Here is a 14,272-nt window from a genome sequence, read left to right as displayed (position 1 = left end):
TCTGCCATTCTCGGCCGCTAGCTGGCACCGAAAAGTCACCAGCAAAAAAAAAAAAAAAAGAGTGTGTCCGCTCCATATTGTTGTTTGCCTGTGCTCGAGTTCGGAGCGTTCGCTCGCTCCCATACTTACCGCCGATGTTACCCGTCGTGTTACGAGCAGTACCCACACTCGCCCTCTTTGAACATGTAAAAAGAGCTCCCCTCACCGCTGAGATAAATCACAGCCTTTGGCTTTGGTATATAAGCAGACGGCGCAGGTTGTTCAAGGCTAGCGGCTGTGGGGAGACAACGGCATGTCTACGTCAGGCTGTGTTCTGGTAAGGTGTTACAAATTAAGGTGGCCGGTTCATGTGAAGCGATTTTAACGATATTTACACCTGTCGGCGCACCAAGTGAACACTAAGGTAAAGAAGCATCGCTGCTTATTGTTCACTTGTACACAGTTGTGTCAAAGTTCGCAGTGGTGTCATTACTGTTAAACAAATGCTAGCGCTAGTACATGTTTATAGGAAATTCATAGAGTAAGCCCACGAACATGCTGTTTTGCGTAATCATAACATACTACGATATGGTTCCTACTTGCCAGTATAAGCTTTAGCAAGCACCAGAAACTTGTTTTGCAAGAACAAGTACCGTTGTAACGTGGTGTTCTCCCCATGCTCTGTCATGATTAGAGCAGAGAAAGGTCGATTAAGACGTAGAAAAGTGCAATATGTGTTGTTCTGCTGGTTTTTGCAGTAATCTTCCAGTACAGTAGCACTGTGTGATTTCTGTCTTCTAAGCAAGTGTAATTTACGCGCAATGATATTTTAAAAAGTGAACACGCTGCCGCTTGCGCGTCTGACATGCTTTTTGCATGCTAATACGCACATTAAACGAGTGAACTTATTCTAGTGATGTTAGTGCAGGTGCCTCTTTACATAGCTACATTTTACGGTTGCTGCGTGTCCTCCAGACTGGAGTGCCATTCTCTCCTATTTCTAGTGCACAGCACTGACCGTGTTATATGCATATATTCTTTTTTTGAAATCTGCGAGTGACTAGCATACCATGGAATTTAGGGCGTCATTCCGCATTTTTCCTGAAAGAAGTGACCTTTTTTCTTGCATACACAGCCATCGAGTGCACTCCGTTTTACGAGGCAAGTTGCTGTGAATAGAGCGTACTTCTCTGAATAACAAGTACGTCGTCCGTTCTGTCGATGTCAATGCAGCTTCATGAAAATACCATGCCTTGTAGAAATCGAAGTACCCCGATAATGTAATTTTGTTTCCATCTCTTTTTCCATTAGACAATGACCCAGGCGAAATGTTCACTATTGCACAATTTAAAAAAATGAAATGGGATTCTTGGTAATGTCTCTCTTGACCTGCAGAAGCAAACTACGCTGAAGTTCATTGTTGTGCTTGTGACCAGAAAATATTTAGAGGCGCGCGCACAGTATATTTGAGACTCAATCAAATATTAGCGTTTAGCGCCTAGAGCGAATCGAATGGGATAAGAATAAAATACTTCCATGAGTGATGAGAATCGAATGCCAATAATTTTGTGAACTGCTAGCAAATATTGCACATCAGTCTTGTCATTATTGTTGTACAATTTTACATCGCGGACTGGCGTACATAAGAAGATTCTTCTTATTACAGTACGCATTACAAAGCATGCTTTATCAACAGCAAAAAGAGAACATTGGGCACGTCTATGACTTTCTTTCTCAAAGAGATAGTTTTCGGAAAATATGCGTTCATGTGTTATCATTCGACCCGCAGAAAGACAGTCTCATCGGTGAATTAATATTTGCGCGTGCCATTGCGTCCACATCAAGAATCTAAAACAAGAACACTACGTATCTCTATGTCGACATGTAGGGGCAGGTGGAACCATTATTACGTAATATGCTATAAAGAAAGTCTTGGAAGAGTCTGGTTGCCTACGTGTGACGCAGTGTTCGTTTTCCTTTTCATGATCACTTTTTTTCATATCTATAATTTTGCATTAGCCGACCCTACTTTTGGTCCAGCTTTCTGCGTTATACATTCAATTAACGCAAACAAGACTGATACAACGTGCTCTAGTACGCTATGTTCGCAGTGGATGTGATTACTATTATTCCTCGCTTGATCGCGTTCAGTCAGCGACGTAATCGAAGAATGTAAAAAAAAATATTCATTACTTCATATAATCGCTATTAGATTCCAGGAATGAACGGAATGGGAAAATATATTCAATTTGTTATTTCAATGTGTCAAATTTTAGCGCACTCCAAGAAAGAGAGATAATAAAACGCACTCCAAGAAGATAACCATTGTACTCAATATGTTTTTAGATCCGTTATGATCTTTACAGAGGATAATTTACAAGGAGGAAATACGGAGGGATGATCAGCGAAATTCGAATAGGGAGCAGGGCTGCCAGGTTTGGCTACTTTGCGCCAATTTGGCTACACCTTTAGGCCGGTGGCGACAGAAGACAACGTCTTGGCTACTTGGCTATTTTTTGGCTACTTTCTTGTTCTCTCGATTTCAACCAAATTATCAATATCTTGTGACGTCGCCGCTGCTAGCCGTCGATTATGTGGTGTGAAAGCATGGCAACCAAGGCAAGGTCGATCCTAATGGGTCGCGAAGCTTCGGGCGAAAAGCGGTTATGAACCTATTGTCCAGGATATCAGCAAAGGTAGTTACAGGTGCTGCGGCTGAAGCGCGACTAGGTGTGGGGAGAAAAACCACTAATAGCGAAAAACGAAGTTTTATTCAAGGGAGAAGCAATCTGTATGTTTTACAAATGACATTTATTTCCCGAACAATATTATGTAGGTGCAATGTGCAAAGAATTCATGATAGTGTTTGTTATTGCGAAAAACATTTTCATTAGCGTCCTCTGAAGAGAGGCGCCATTATTATGCTGTGCAGCACCTGCGGTGTTTGGTAAGGAGCGCTCGTAGAGTTCGTCTGGGACGTCACGCTCCCTCACTTGGTTTGGTGTTCCGCACTTGCACGCGTTCTATGAAGTATTGTGGTGAGAATTGAATTTTTCCTGTGCGCGGATTTGTGAGGTGCGTCTCATCATTGATGTACGTGTTGATTACGGCGTCCAACGGGCAACGAGACGAGGCGGATAACATTTAACGCCAAATGCTTGCCTCGGTACCCGCGGAAACGATGTGCTGTGCGAGGATGCAATGGCAATACATGTACGTACGCCTGGCGACCCACGTCTTCTAGATAAGACACTGGGGCAACGGTTCGGAGTAGTGTGCTCTCTGGATTTTCATGAATCAGTATTTCTGCGGCCCGGTTTCCTTCGTGAAGACGCAGGGCCCACTATTACTCCTGTTATCGGTTAGCAGATCGCTAAGCTGCTATCGCGCTGCAATTTGCATACCTTTATATGTCACGCGTAACGTTAATTAATTGGAGTGTAAGGCAAAACATAGTGCACGTAGTGTCTACGCACTTTTTTGCACTTATTGCCACACTTGTTGCTCATTGTGTGCACTGGAACAAAATTGCAAAATCGCGTTATTGTGAGCATTGAATAAAATTGTAATGTCATATTTTTGGGGTGACTAGGCGTCATTTATTCTTCTAAGAACTGAACCACGCGATGCACACAAGCAATGTGCACTTTAAGACACCTGCGTATCTGCGAAACAAATAAAGAACGCTGCAAATATGAGAGCTGCTCGCTTTAGTCCAGCTGCGGAAGATGCCCCGAGCACACAGTAAAAGTTCCAAGAATGAGTGGCCTAGTAAAACCAAGGCGAAAAAAACAGCAGTGCACTTACAGATCACTGTCTAGTCATGAGTCGATATTTTAGCTGGCGTTGACATGAAGCGCACTCGCCAAGGACTCGCCGGCTCGCCTTTGCGCTAGTCCTTAGCGATCAGTTGCCTACGAAGACTATTTTTAGGTCAAATTTCGCACTAGTGCTTCGAAAATGATGTCAGTTTTTTTTGCTGCATATTGCGTCAGATCTGCTTTATTTTCTTTTTTTTTTGTTGCGCCGGAAAAATTCCCTCCTCACATAAATGGTGCTAAGCCCCATGAGCAGATGAGCGGCCATTTTCGGAACGTATGGGCTTCTATGCAATAAATCTTCAGTTTGTGCAATAAATCGCCGGTTTATGCTTTTATCTCCTCTTGTGTTCCCGTCCGTTTTTTGCGCAGTTACATAATGCATCATTACCAACTCGCCCAACTTGCCACTCTTCTCCTATGGAGGCTTCGCTACCAGTTACACTTACCTTCAAGTTGTGTTTTCAGTTCCCGAAATTGAATCTGGCGCTTGCATTGGACACAAGAAACTACTATTGTATAAGTGCCTGATACTCGGGGAAAACTGCTGTATAGGGCCTCATTTTGCGGAACATTTATTGCTGAACGCGGCCTTAAACTGCATCTGGAAGTGGACGGGACAATCAAGAGTACTCCACATCGAGGACGCTCTGCCCACATCGACATTAGCAATGGGATATTCGAAGAACTTCGTGTTATTTCTTACGATAAGGTACGGTCGGCGACTCGGGAATACTGACTGCTCGGACTTCGTCATAATGCGAGAAACGATTGCGCAAATGAGAACGATTAACGCTTCAATCCCATAAAATGCGATTTTTTTAGCACAATCGAAAATGCAGCACTAATTTTTATTGCGGTCACAAGGCTGGTATACTCCTATACTCGCGGACAACTTTTCTTGGCAATGAAGTGAAGGCTACAGAGCCGAACGGGGGGAATGCTACCGCGAACGAATGTATTCCCACAGTTGCGTCGGTGATTTCTGCGCTAAAAATAAAAAAGAATACTCCTTGATTTTCTACAGGAAGATCTTTGAGACAGGACGCTTGGTTTACTTTACACTGTCACTTCGCGTTTTTGCACGCGTGAGAAACTCGCGCCATTTACGTGTGCCTCAAACGCTACATGGAGTTTGCGCCTTCAGGTGAGCGTTCGTCTCATTATGGCTCTTCCGTCAACTCGCCTAAGAAACTTGTAGCGAATTTAGCCCATAAATGGTCGTCTAAGCGGACAAAGTTAACGCTATGTAACGCGGATGCCGTTCAACCATCACTTTCCACAGCGGTAAGGAACACGCGCCAAACCGAACTATTTCGCGTATGAGTACATTTTCAGAAGTTCCGTCCACAATGTTAGGGAGCCCACAAAACTTTTGTGACTTCAGTGAAGTGGACCCCAACCATTTGAGCCCAAGCCATAGAATCCAAACGTAGACATCATGTTGCTGGCGCGGATCAAAATGCTCCGCCCACTTCAGTAGCTGTGGCGTTCGGCTTTACGCCACCTTCCGTCGATACACACTACTTCCCCCCCGTACCCCCTCACCCTCACCGCCTCTGACAGAAAATAAGAGAATATCCCCGAGTAAACTTCACAGGTAGGTTCGAACTCCAAAACGTCTGCTTTTTTTTGTGGCTGAAAGTTGTAATACTGTTATAGGATAAGACTCAATAGCTCACACGATTAACGGTTCACTTTAATATTGGGAACGTAGGATAACAAAATACAAAGCGAGGGGGTGCATGCGCACGTACGATTGACACGCACAAACAAGCGCGCGCGTACATACTACGTTGTTGGTATTCGCTATGAACAAATACCAACTTGCTCAATTTTCTGTCTTCTTTGTACACGCATAGTCCACATATAGGCTGAGATTGGTATGTGCATCTGCACAGACCTGGCTGAGTTAAAAGAAAAAAAGATTCGGCAGATCCCACGCGTTGTGGGAATCGGTTTCATGCGAAGCAGTCAGCGAGCACTTCTATGCTGCATCTATGGCTTCGAGCCAAGCGTTACGAGGTGGATAGACGTGTTTTTGTAATTGTAGTAGCTGTGTGCACATCGTGGGTTTACCAGGCACGTCGACAACACCGGCGTTTAAAGGGTAACTTATGGTGCGACGTAACGTCAGCCACGTTAGAGTACTTACGTCAGTATTATCGAAACTAAGTGCACTTTATGGTGCAATCACTTGAATATAATAAGTAACTGTCGTTAATATGTTCCTCCGGGGTCGAGCAACGCTTCAATACAGCTCGCTGAATCATAGGAATACAAATGTAATGTTTATTAGGCTGCTATAAAGGCGGAGCCAACGCTGGAACCACAGACGCCAACCTGACATGACGCCTGTATCGTAGGAGTAGTACATATGTAGTGTTTATTACTTTCTTGTAAAATTAGATAGCCAGCACCACAACCACAATTGACGTTGCACCGCCATTACACCTGCATAGGCTGTTTTTCCAAACGAGTTTATAGACCTGGGGTGGCTCTGTGGTAGAATACCTGATTGCCACGCAGAATGCTTGCGTTCGATTCCTGCTGAGATCCAAATTTTAGATGTGAAGCATCTTATAGCGGAGTTCAATCCGGTGGTGGTGGTGTGCGGCGTGACCACCCTTACTGCGCATGCGCAAACCTCCACTTCCCCACTCCACTCCCTCTCTCCCCATTCCCTCTCCACATCACCTCTCCCCTTCCCTTTCCCCCTCTCATTTCTCTTTCCCATCCCCCTCTCCACTCCTACTCTCCCATCCCATCTCTCCTCCTCTCCCCTCCCTCTCTCCACATCACCTCTCTCCTTCCTCCTTCCCCTTTCCCATCCCCTCTCCAATCCCTCTCTCCACTTCCCCTCTCCCCTTTCCCCCTCACCACTCCATCTCTGAAACGCGAGCTCTACATGCCGAAACACTGCTTCGCATCGCCTCATGATCCCCTTTAGCGGGAGATGGTGTGATTTTTTTATTCTTTCCATTTGTCGAGTCAACGCTGCCGATGTCAGTTTTTCTTAACGCTGTCGTATTTAAATTACCAATGTCTGTTCTCGCCGTCCATGGGAAGATATAAATTTTGAACCACCTGTGGCGCATACCCTCTTACCGTGGCCCGTCGTATACGGGTATGTGCCACACGCGTCTAGAGGAAAGTGTTTGACGGCGTGCGTGACAGAATTTTCACGTTATACGTGTCATGATCAGACAGTCATATTCGTCAAATCCTCTTAGCCTCCCATGCCAAATTTGGTCTACACCAAGTTAAGGAGGCGATCATGAGAGCACCCTGACGTAGACGGCTAGACAGATAAGTCGACACGTAGATACAAACGCTCAAACTGCCAAAGGTTCGCTAAGAAATGCTTCCCATTTAAAAAAAAAGATAGCATTACCTTTGTTGCTTTGCACGTGGTACACCAAGTGGCGAGGCAGATACATGAAAATACTCGATGAAAATAGATGCAGGAACAATGCCAAATGGCCTAAATTTGTGCCCTCGCAGGTTGTGAGGTGCGATACAGCTAAGCAGGGGTACGAAATATTGTGGGTGGCAGGCTCACCTCTGCCGTCTTCAGAGGCAGCGGATTTTAAATAACTGAATTTCGAAAGCTGCAAGCTATCGCAAAAGAGACCCGGAGCTCTTAGCGACAGGTAGTTATTGTGCCTTTGCAGATTTCATATACAAGTAAAAGAGTATAGCTGACGCCTATTATTGCTCGCTAAGTGTTTGTGCATGTTTATAATTCTTATCATCTGAACTTGCATCACTTTCTTTGTAGGTCGTCGTTGTGTTGTTATGCGCATTGCGGCTGTCGGCGGCTGGCTATGGCCACTACGGTCACGGAGGACATGGAATTGTTGTGCACAAGATCAGCGATGGTGGTTATGGGCACGGTCATGGCCATGGCCACGACTACAAGACCCACGCAATTAAGGGTCCTACGTTTCTCGTAAAGACAGTTCACCATATCAAAAAAATTCATCCCGGAGGCGGCTACCTGGGTCACTACAGCCACGGCCACGGCCACGGACATGGTCATGGTCACGGTGGAGGACACGGAGGGTACGGCAAAGTCATAATCATCAAGAGCAAACACGGCCATGGTGACGAACATGGTTACGGCCATGGACACGGTGGGGGCCATGATGGGGGTCATGGCGGCTACGGTGACTGGTGGTGAAGCGCATGTCGCTTTCGCAACGTGCCTCTCGTATACCAAAGGTACGCATTTTATAACTCTATGTACTATTAGAAAAACATTAAGCACCTCTGATTACCATGTGCTCCGTTCCTGCACATCGCAGACATTTTTAAACACACTTTCTCTTAGTTGTAATCAATTTTGCGCCCACAGGAGCGTTATCTTCATTATGAGAACACAACGCACATGAATATCATGTGATCTTGAGAAAAGTAAGACACGAGACAGCCACGGACACCTATTGTACCGTAAGTGTCAGAACTACGCAGGACCGCGGCTTCACCGCTGTTAATACCACTCCTTGGACAGGGGTCTAGCCAATGAGAAAATTACCCCAGTTCCACCCGGTGTGAAATCTCCCTTGTGATTTTCTGTGATTTTCTGTGATGTTTCGTAATTTTGTGTGGGTGTCTGTGATTACGTTATTCATAGAGTAGAGATGAACGGGAAAGGTCGCTTGGCAGCCCCTGCCACACCTGTCCCTGCTACAGTGACTTTAGGCCCTATTCACGCTCGAGCCACCCTTCCCCATTTCACTGTGCGGCTACCGCTTCGTCTGCGACCGAGGCAGTTACGCCATCTGTGGGTGTATCTTGGAAGCGGAGCTCATCACGTAAGGCCCAGCATGAGAACAGTTGCACTGTTAACTCAGAAAAATAGAAAGGACCGGTAAAAGCCCTTTTAAGAGACTACACACGACACGGCCGCCTGGATCGTGTGGTTTCGTCCACAACGGTAGAAAGCGCTGCAATCACCGCGGCTTTGCGAAAATTGCGATCCTTTTCTGCACGGGATGTTGTAGTGCTGACGGACTCCAAGTCGGCGCTACAAAGACTGCATCGTGGCCTACCTCAAGAAAAGTTCACCAGGCAATCCCTGGCGCTAATTAAACACCTTATTGGTAAGAACTTCAATATAAAGTTTCAGTGGATCCCATCCCACGTTGGCATTGAAGGCAATGAATAGGCTGATGCCCTTGCATGCGAAGCGTGGACATCTGTTCCAAAAGTAAGAACTCCTAAAATTTACCAGAACAACAAAGATGCGATACGCAATCATTTCAAGGCGATCTACAAGTTTCCACACCAAGCATGTGTAATCAACGGACTTTCTCGTGAACAAGCGACGCTGTTGTACCGCGTAAGAACCGGCTCCGCATACACCCCGGCTTGGTCATTCAAGACTGGGCGGTACGCTTCCCCGTTTTGTGCCTTCTGCGGTGACATCGGGGACATTGAACATTTTATTTGGCTTTGCCCACAGTTTGATGTGGAAAGAGCAGCGATGGTCCGCACCTTGCAAAAATGTTGTCATAGGCACCTGACATTTGAAGACGTCATTTTTCCTGAAGGGCAAGCGGCAACGAGGAGAAGCGTGCAACGAATTTTGTTGGTTTTCCTGAGAGACACTGGGCTGTTCGGCACTTGGTGACATACCCCTACAATTCAGGAGATGCTCAGGCGGAACAATTGCCGGCCATGCAGGCTAGGCTAACCCCGCCTGCTGCAACATCACCACCACCACCACCACCACCACCATCGTTTTAACTGCTGTTATTGATCATTGTACGACATCACTCACAGCTTCAGCGTTGAAGCCTTATCAGTTGAATAGGTTCATTATGGTGGCCTGTTAAAATTGAGAAAATAATGTTTCGGGAGAAATGAGAAAAAAAAACCGCAATTACTATAGCCTGAACATCGTCCATGAACATACAGGGATTGCCGCTCGCGTAAAGTTACCATTATGCTTTAATTCTTGCCCACACTCAAATGGTAGAGCCAGTATGACACCTTGCAAACACTCCTGAGAACCATACTTTATATAGCACCTAAATTTAGGTGGCTGGAAATGTTGATTCGCGGGACGGCGCGATGTTCAGATGTTTTTCTGGGGGCTCTAACCGCGCACACAACAACAATACGCAAGTGTGTTATAGTGCATGCTGTATACACCAATCTCTATACTAACGTATGCCGGCGATTTACACTAAGTCGGAAACAGCCGGTTGCACTAAGAGTGTAAGAGTGTTGCGAGTGAAGGAGTTTGTGAATTAGGTTTTCCTCGAGAAAATAAAAGCAGTGATTGCGTTTTGCAGTAGTTTGCGCTGAATGATGTGAATGACGTCAGAGAATGCAATGGGGAAACCAAGTTTCGCCCGATTGTCTATTCAATTACTCATTGTTTAACTCAGTTGCTCAGATGTTTTGCCAGGAAGGATTTGTAATTACGAGTGATGGGGATTTCATATTTCGAGGGCTTTCTTTAAACGCAGAAAAAATCATCGCGCAGCATGTATACGTTGGCACAAAAAATTGGATCGGTCATTTTGGAATGCCCTCTACAACGTAACGAAATGCACTTGGCCCTAAAGGGAATGTGAAATTTTTTTGTATGATTAAACTTATCTATCAAGCTATCTATCAGGCTATCAAGCGCAATATATATATATATATATATATATATATATATACATACATACATACACACACACACACACACATATATATATATATATATATATATATATATATATATATATATATATATATATATATATATATATATATATATATAACGCGTCCGATGCTCTCGGAGAGCATCGGACGCGTTATTCGAAGGTCGCAGGTTCGGTCCCTGCCCGCGGCAAGCTATCTTTTCGTCCACTTTTCTTTCTTCACATTTACCTTACATTTACTACTAAAAACATCCCCTATACTTTCCTTGGCATTATTGTCTGTTAGTGCCAGGGTTGCCAATGGTGGCTACTTTTCGCCAAATTGGCGAATTTGAGAGACCCGTGGCGACCTAAAATTATGAATGGCGACTTGGCGAATTTTTGGCGATTTTCGGCTTAGGTCTCCACTGAGTTATGCATCCTAAGATTAGTGTCTTCCCAATGAATGAGCGGCAACATTCTCTGTATTTTTCTTGGTTTTAAACCCACGAGTAGAATGTGCACATTACACGTCATTCGGTATGTCTGTCCTGTAACTCGTGTCTATCTCCTGAATTAATCTAGATGCAGTGGGTACTGGAACGTCCCCCAGCGACATTTTAGCAAAATGTAAGTCAGCGGACTGCCTTGCAAACCGCGAGGCGGCAGTGTCTATAAGTTTATGGCTTTAGGTGTTTTAAGCTTCTCTAAAGTTTCGCTTCTGAAGGGGCTAGACGATGGGTTCGCCACGTGTTCCGACCATTTGTTCAGCCAAAGCTCCAAATGTTCTGAATCGCTTGGCGACTTATTCACTGTTGCGGTACCGCAAATTCAGCTCGCAAAGACTGCTTTGGAATAGCGAAGAGAAGCGGATACACGGCTATTTGTGCAATAAAGAATATTTATTGAGGCATTTTCTACTGTTCTCGGTGAGCGTGTGCAATGAAAACAATTGCTATATAACATTTTACATTGTCTACCTGATCATTAATAACGCGTCGGATTGACGCTTGTAGATATAGGCGACTATAAGAAAGGGTCGGTGGCGTCCGGTATCATATTATTTCATAATGAAAAGGTGCAAGACTGCTGTAAGAATTCTGTCGTGTTACCTTCAATAAACCTTTTAATCCTTTTATTTATATAAGGGTACGTAAAGCTGTCTACAAAGAACGCTTTTGCGGTTTTCGCCCAGGGTTTACCACACTTTTACCTTTGAAACGAGCGGACAGGGATGGCATGATATCATGAGCGTTTCATTCATTCACCCTCGCGCCACCACGCACATCTTGCGGCTAGTCGGAAAAGCAGCACCATGCACTCCCATAGTGAAGCGGGCGATACGACTGGCATCGAGAAACGTCAATATAATTTCAGGGTCTTGGATGGTACTGTATTCTACGGGGCTATACGTGAGTGGAAATTTTTATTACTAGGTTTGCCACACATATCTAGAATGGCGACTTTTTTGGCGAAATTTGTAAAAAAATGGCGACTTTTGGCGACTTTTTGCTCGTCGTTTGGCGACATTCACTGGAAAGTCAGTGGCAACCCTGGTTAGTGCTCATTAATATTGTGTATAACAAAGAAAACGAGCCCTTAGAAATTAACACTTCTTTCCTTCATTTATATGTATATATATGGAAACACCCTGTATATCCATTCGATAATAGACCGTATGGTCGTGTAGGCATAAATTGTGTCATATCGGGATTACCGCAATCAATTATTTGTTCCTCATTGTCAACACAGATGTGAACAAGTGAATGTTGAAGTATGATGATGATGGTGATTAGAGGCTTTTTGTGGCGCAAGGACAAAGTTTGTCCAAAGAGCGCCATGTTGCATGTGGAAGTACAAAACAACGTCCACAAGTCAGCATGCTCTACATGTGAGCCTCCATACAGCCTCATAATAAGAAAATGCCTAAACTTTATAAATAAGTTAAGTACATGACTCCCGCACAGCAAAAGGGTGGTTAGTAATAATATGTGGAGTTCAACGTCCCAAAACCACGACATGATTATCAGGAACGGCGTAGTGGAGGGCTCCGGAAATTTCGACCATGCCTGGTGGGATTCTTTAACGTGCACCTAAATCTAAGTACACAGACCTCGAACATCTCCGCCTACGTCGAAAATGCATCCGCCGCGGCCGGGATTCGATCCCGCGTCCTTGGGGTCAGCAGTCGAGCGCCATAACCACTAGACCACCGTGGCGGGGCAAGAAGGTGGCTGAACACTGAACATGGAAATTAAGGATAGCGTATTCAGTCTTTTTGAAATCACAAAAGTCTTAAGACGCATCCCTTTCTTTCAAATGAGCGTGCGCCATGCTCATATTATGCCAGCATGGTCAGAGTTAGAAAACATTTACTGTTCGTGATACTCACGGGAAGAATGAATTTGTGGTTACGTGTCACTGTTATTACTACGAAGTGAACACAGTGTAAAACCGACGGCTTTGATAAACATAAAGGTAATATAATATCTGGGGTTTAACCTCCCAAAACCACGATATGATTATGAGAGACGCCGTAGTGGAGAGCTCCGGAAATTTCGACCACCTGGGGTTCTTTAACGTGCACCTAAAGCTAAGTACACGGGCCTCAAACATTTTCGCCTCCATCGAAAATGCAGCCGCCACGGCCCGGATTCGATCCCGCGACCTTCGGGTCAGCAGTTGAGCGCCATAACCACTAGACCACCGAGGCGGGGCTAAACATAAAGGGGTAGAGGCGACTATAAGAAACACATAAGCAACACTTAAAAAGAGATCCCAGAACGGGAACAAGGCGGCCATGAGGATATGTTGCTGATATCAAGAACGCGATTCTTCCAACCTGAGTTCTTAACGGAGATAGACTAGCAAGCTATGCTTGTCTCTCTATAGTCAGAAATAGACTGAGTGTCTTTGTGTTTTCCTTTCATCGGCATGCATACAGTGAGCGATGCATATGATTTCTGCTTCTCTGGTGGATTAATGTGTGTATTGTGAAATGTGCATGCAGCATGTTGATAACTTTTATTGTATTGGCATTGATTTGCCATAGCAGCAAGACGTATGTATTCCTATACGTCATACCATTAATTATATTTAACGCTTGAATGCACGACATTGTGTGTACACACAACGAGCTTATCTATCAGTGCTGGAATTTATGCAGAGTATAATAAGATGGGTGCCCAAATTCCAAAGCTTTTCGATGTGTGCTGTTTGCCATTGGCTAGCAGCCATCGCTTATATTATGTCCCTCACTGAGGTTAGCAGGAATTCTCCCTTGCGAACAATACTAGCGTAATAGCTTGTTTTGAATATGTGCCCAGGTGAGCGTGCTTTTCATGTTTTAAGAAAAAGAAAGCAGATCGCTGCGCAGTTGGCATACGTAACGGACATATCGCCTAGGGAAGGTAAGATGACATGCCAGTCGATTCTTGCAGTGCCGCTTCTATTTAGTAATAATGTGACGATCAGTGATATTGGGATTGACTTCGGCACCGGATTGTTCGTACAACTTTCTCTTAATAAGGATTTTCTTTAGATAATGGTAAATAACCAGACTACGCTCGAGTTCGAGCAACGAAATTTTAGGTGCCGTGTTTTAAGCGTCTGCTTACTACCTTTCTTGTTTTCTGTTCTTTTTTTTCAGATTTGTTTTAACCGCCATGTCAGAAATGGGCACTCTGACACTAGGCTGCTGAAACTCCTGTACCTAAATTTACTGCGCTTTAAAATGGTTGGCGCTTATTTTAAAAGTTCGCATGGATACAAATGTTCCTCCCCAGTGCTGAGCTGGACCTCTGCTCTGTACTTGTAAATATTATGTAAATAAAA

At 44.6% G+C, this 14,272-nt stretch overlaps 1 protein-coding gene across 1 annotated transcript; it reads left to right on the top strand.

Annotated features, from left to right (window-relative positions):
- The first annotated feature begins 204 nt into the window (after positions 1-204).
- LOC119387385 (holotricin-3-like) lies at positions 205-14,272 on the top strand. Its single transcript, XM_037654760.2, has 3 exons — positions 205-316; positions 7,579-8,021; positions 14,088-14,272. The coding sequence occupies exons 1-2, from the start codon at positions 293-295 to the stop codon at positions 7,978-7,980; spliced, it is 426 nt and encodes a 141-aa protein (XP_037510688.1). The 5' UTR covers positions 205-292; the 3' UTR covers positions 7,981-8,021; positions 14,088-14,272.

This window comes from Rhipicephalus sanguineus, chromosome 1, assembly GCF_013339695.2.
Source record: "Rhipicephalus sanguineus isolate Rsan-2018 chromosome 1, BIME_Rsan_1.4, whole genome shotgun sequence".
Taxonomy (NCBI): Eukaryota; Metazoa; Arthropoda; class Arachnida; order Ixodida; family Ixodidae; genus Rhipicephalus; species Rhipicephalus sanguineus.
This window is presented reverse-complemented; position numbering and strand designations above follow the sequence as displayed.

Bases quoted from the DNA above. Each gene is read 5' to 3' on its own strand.
- LOC119387385 (XM_037654760.2), top strand. From the start codon at position 293: ATGTCTACGTCAGGCTGTGTTCTG. The intron at 317-7,578 runs GTAAGGTGTTAC...CTTTCTTTGTAG, and splicing joins CTACGTCAGGCTGTGTTCTG to GTCGTCGTTGTGTTGTTATG.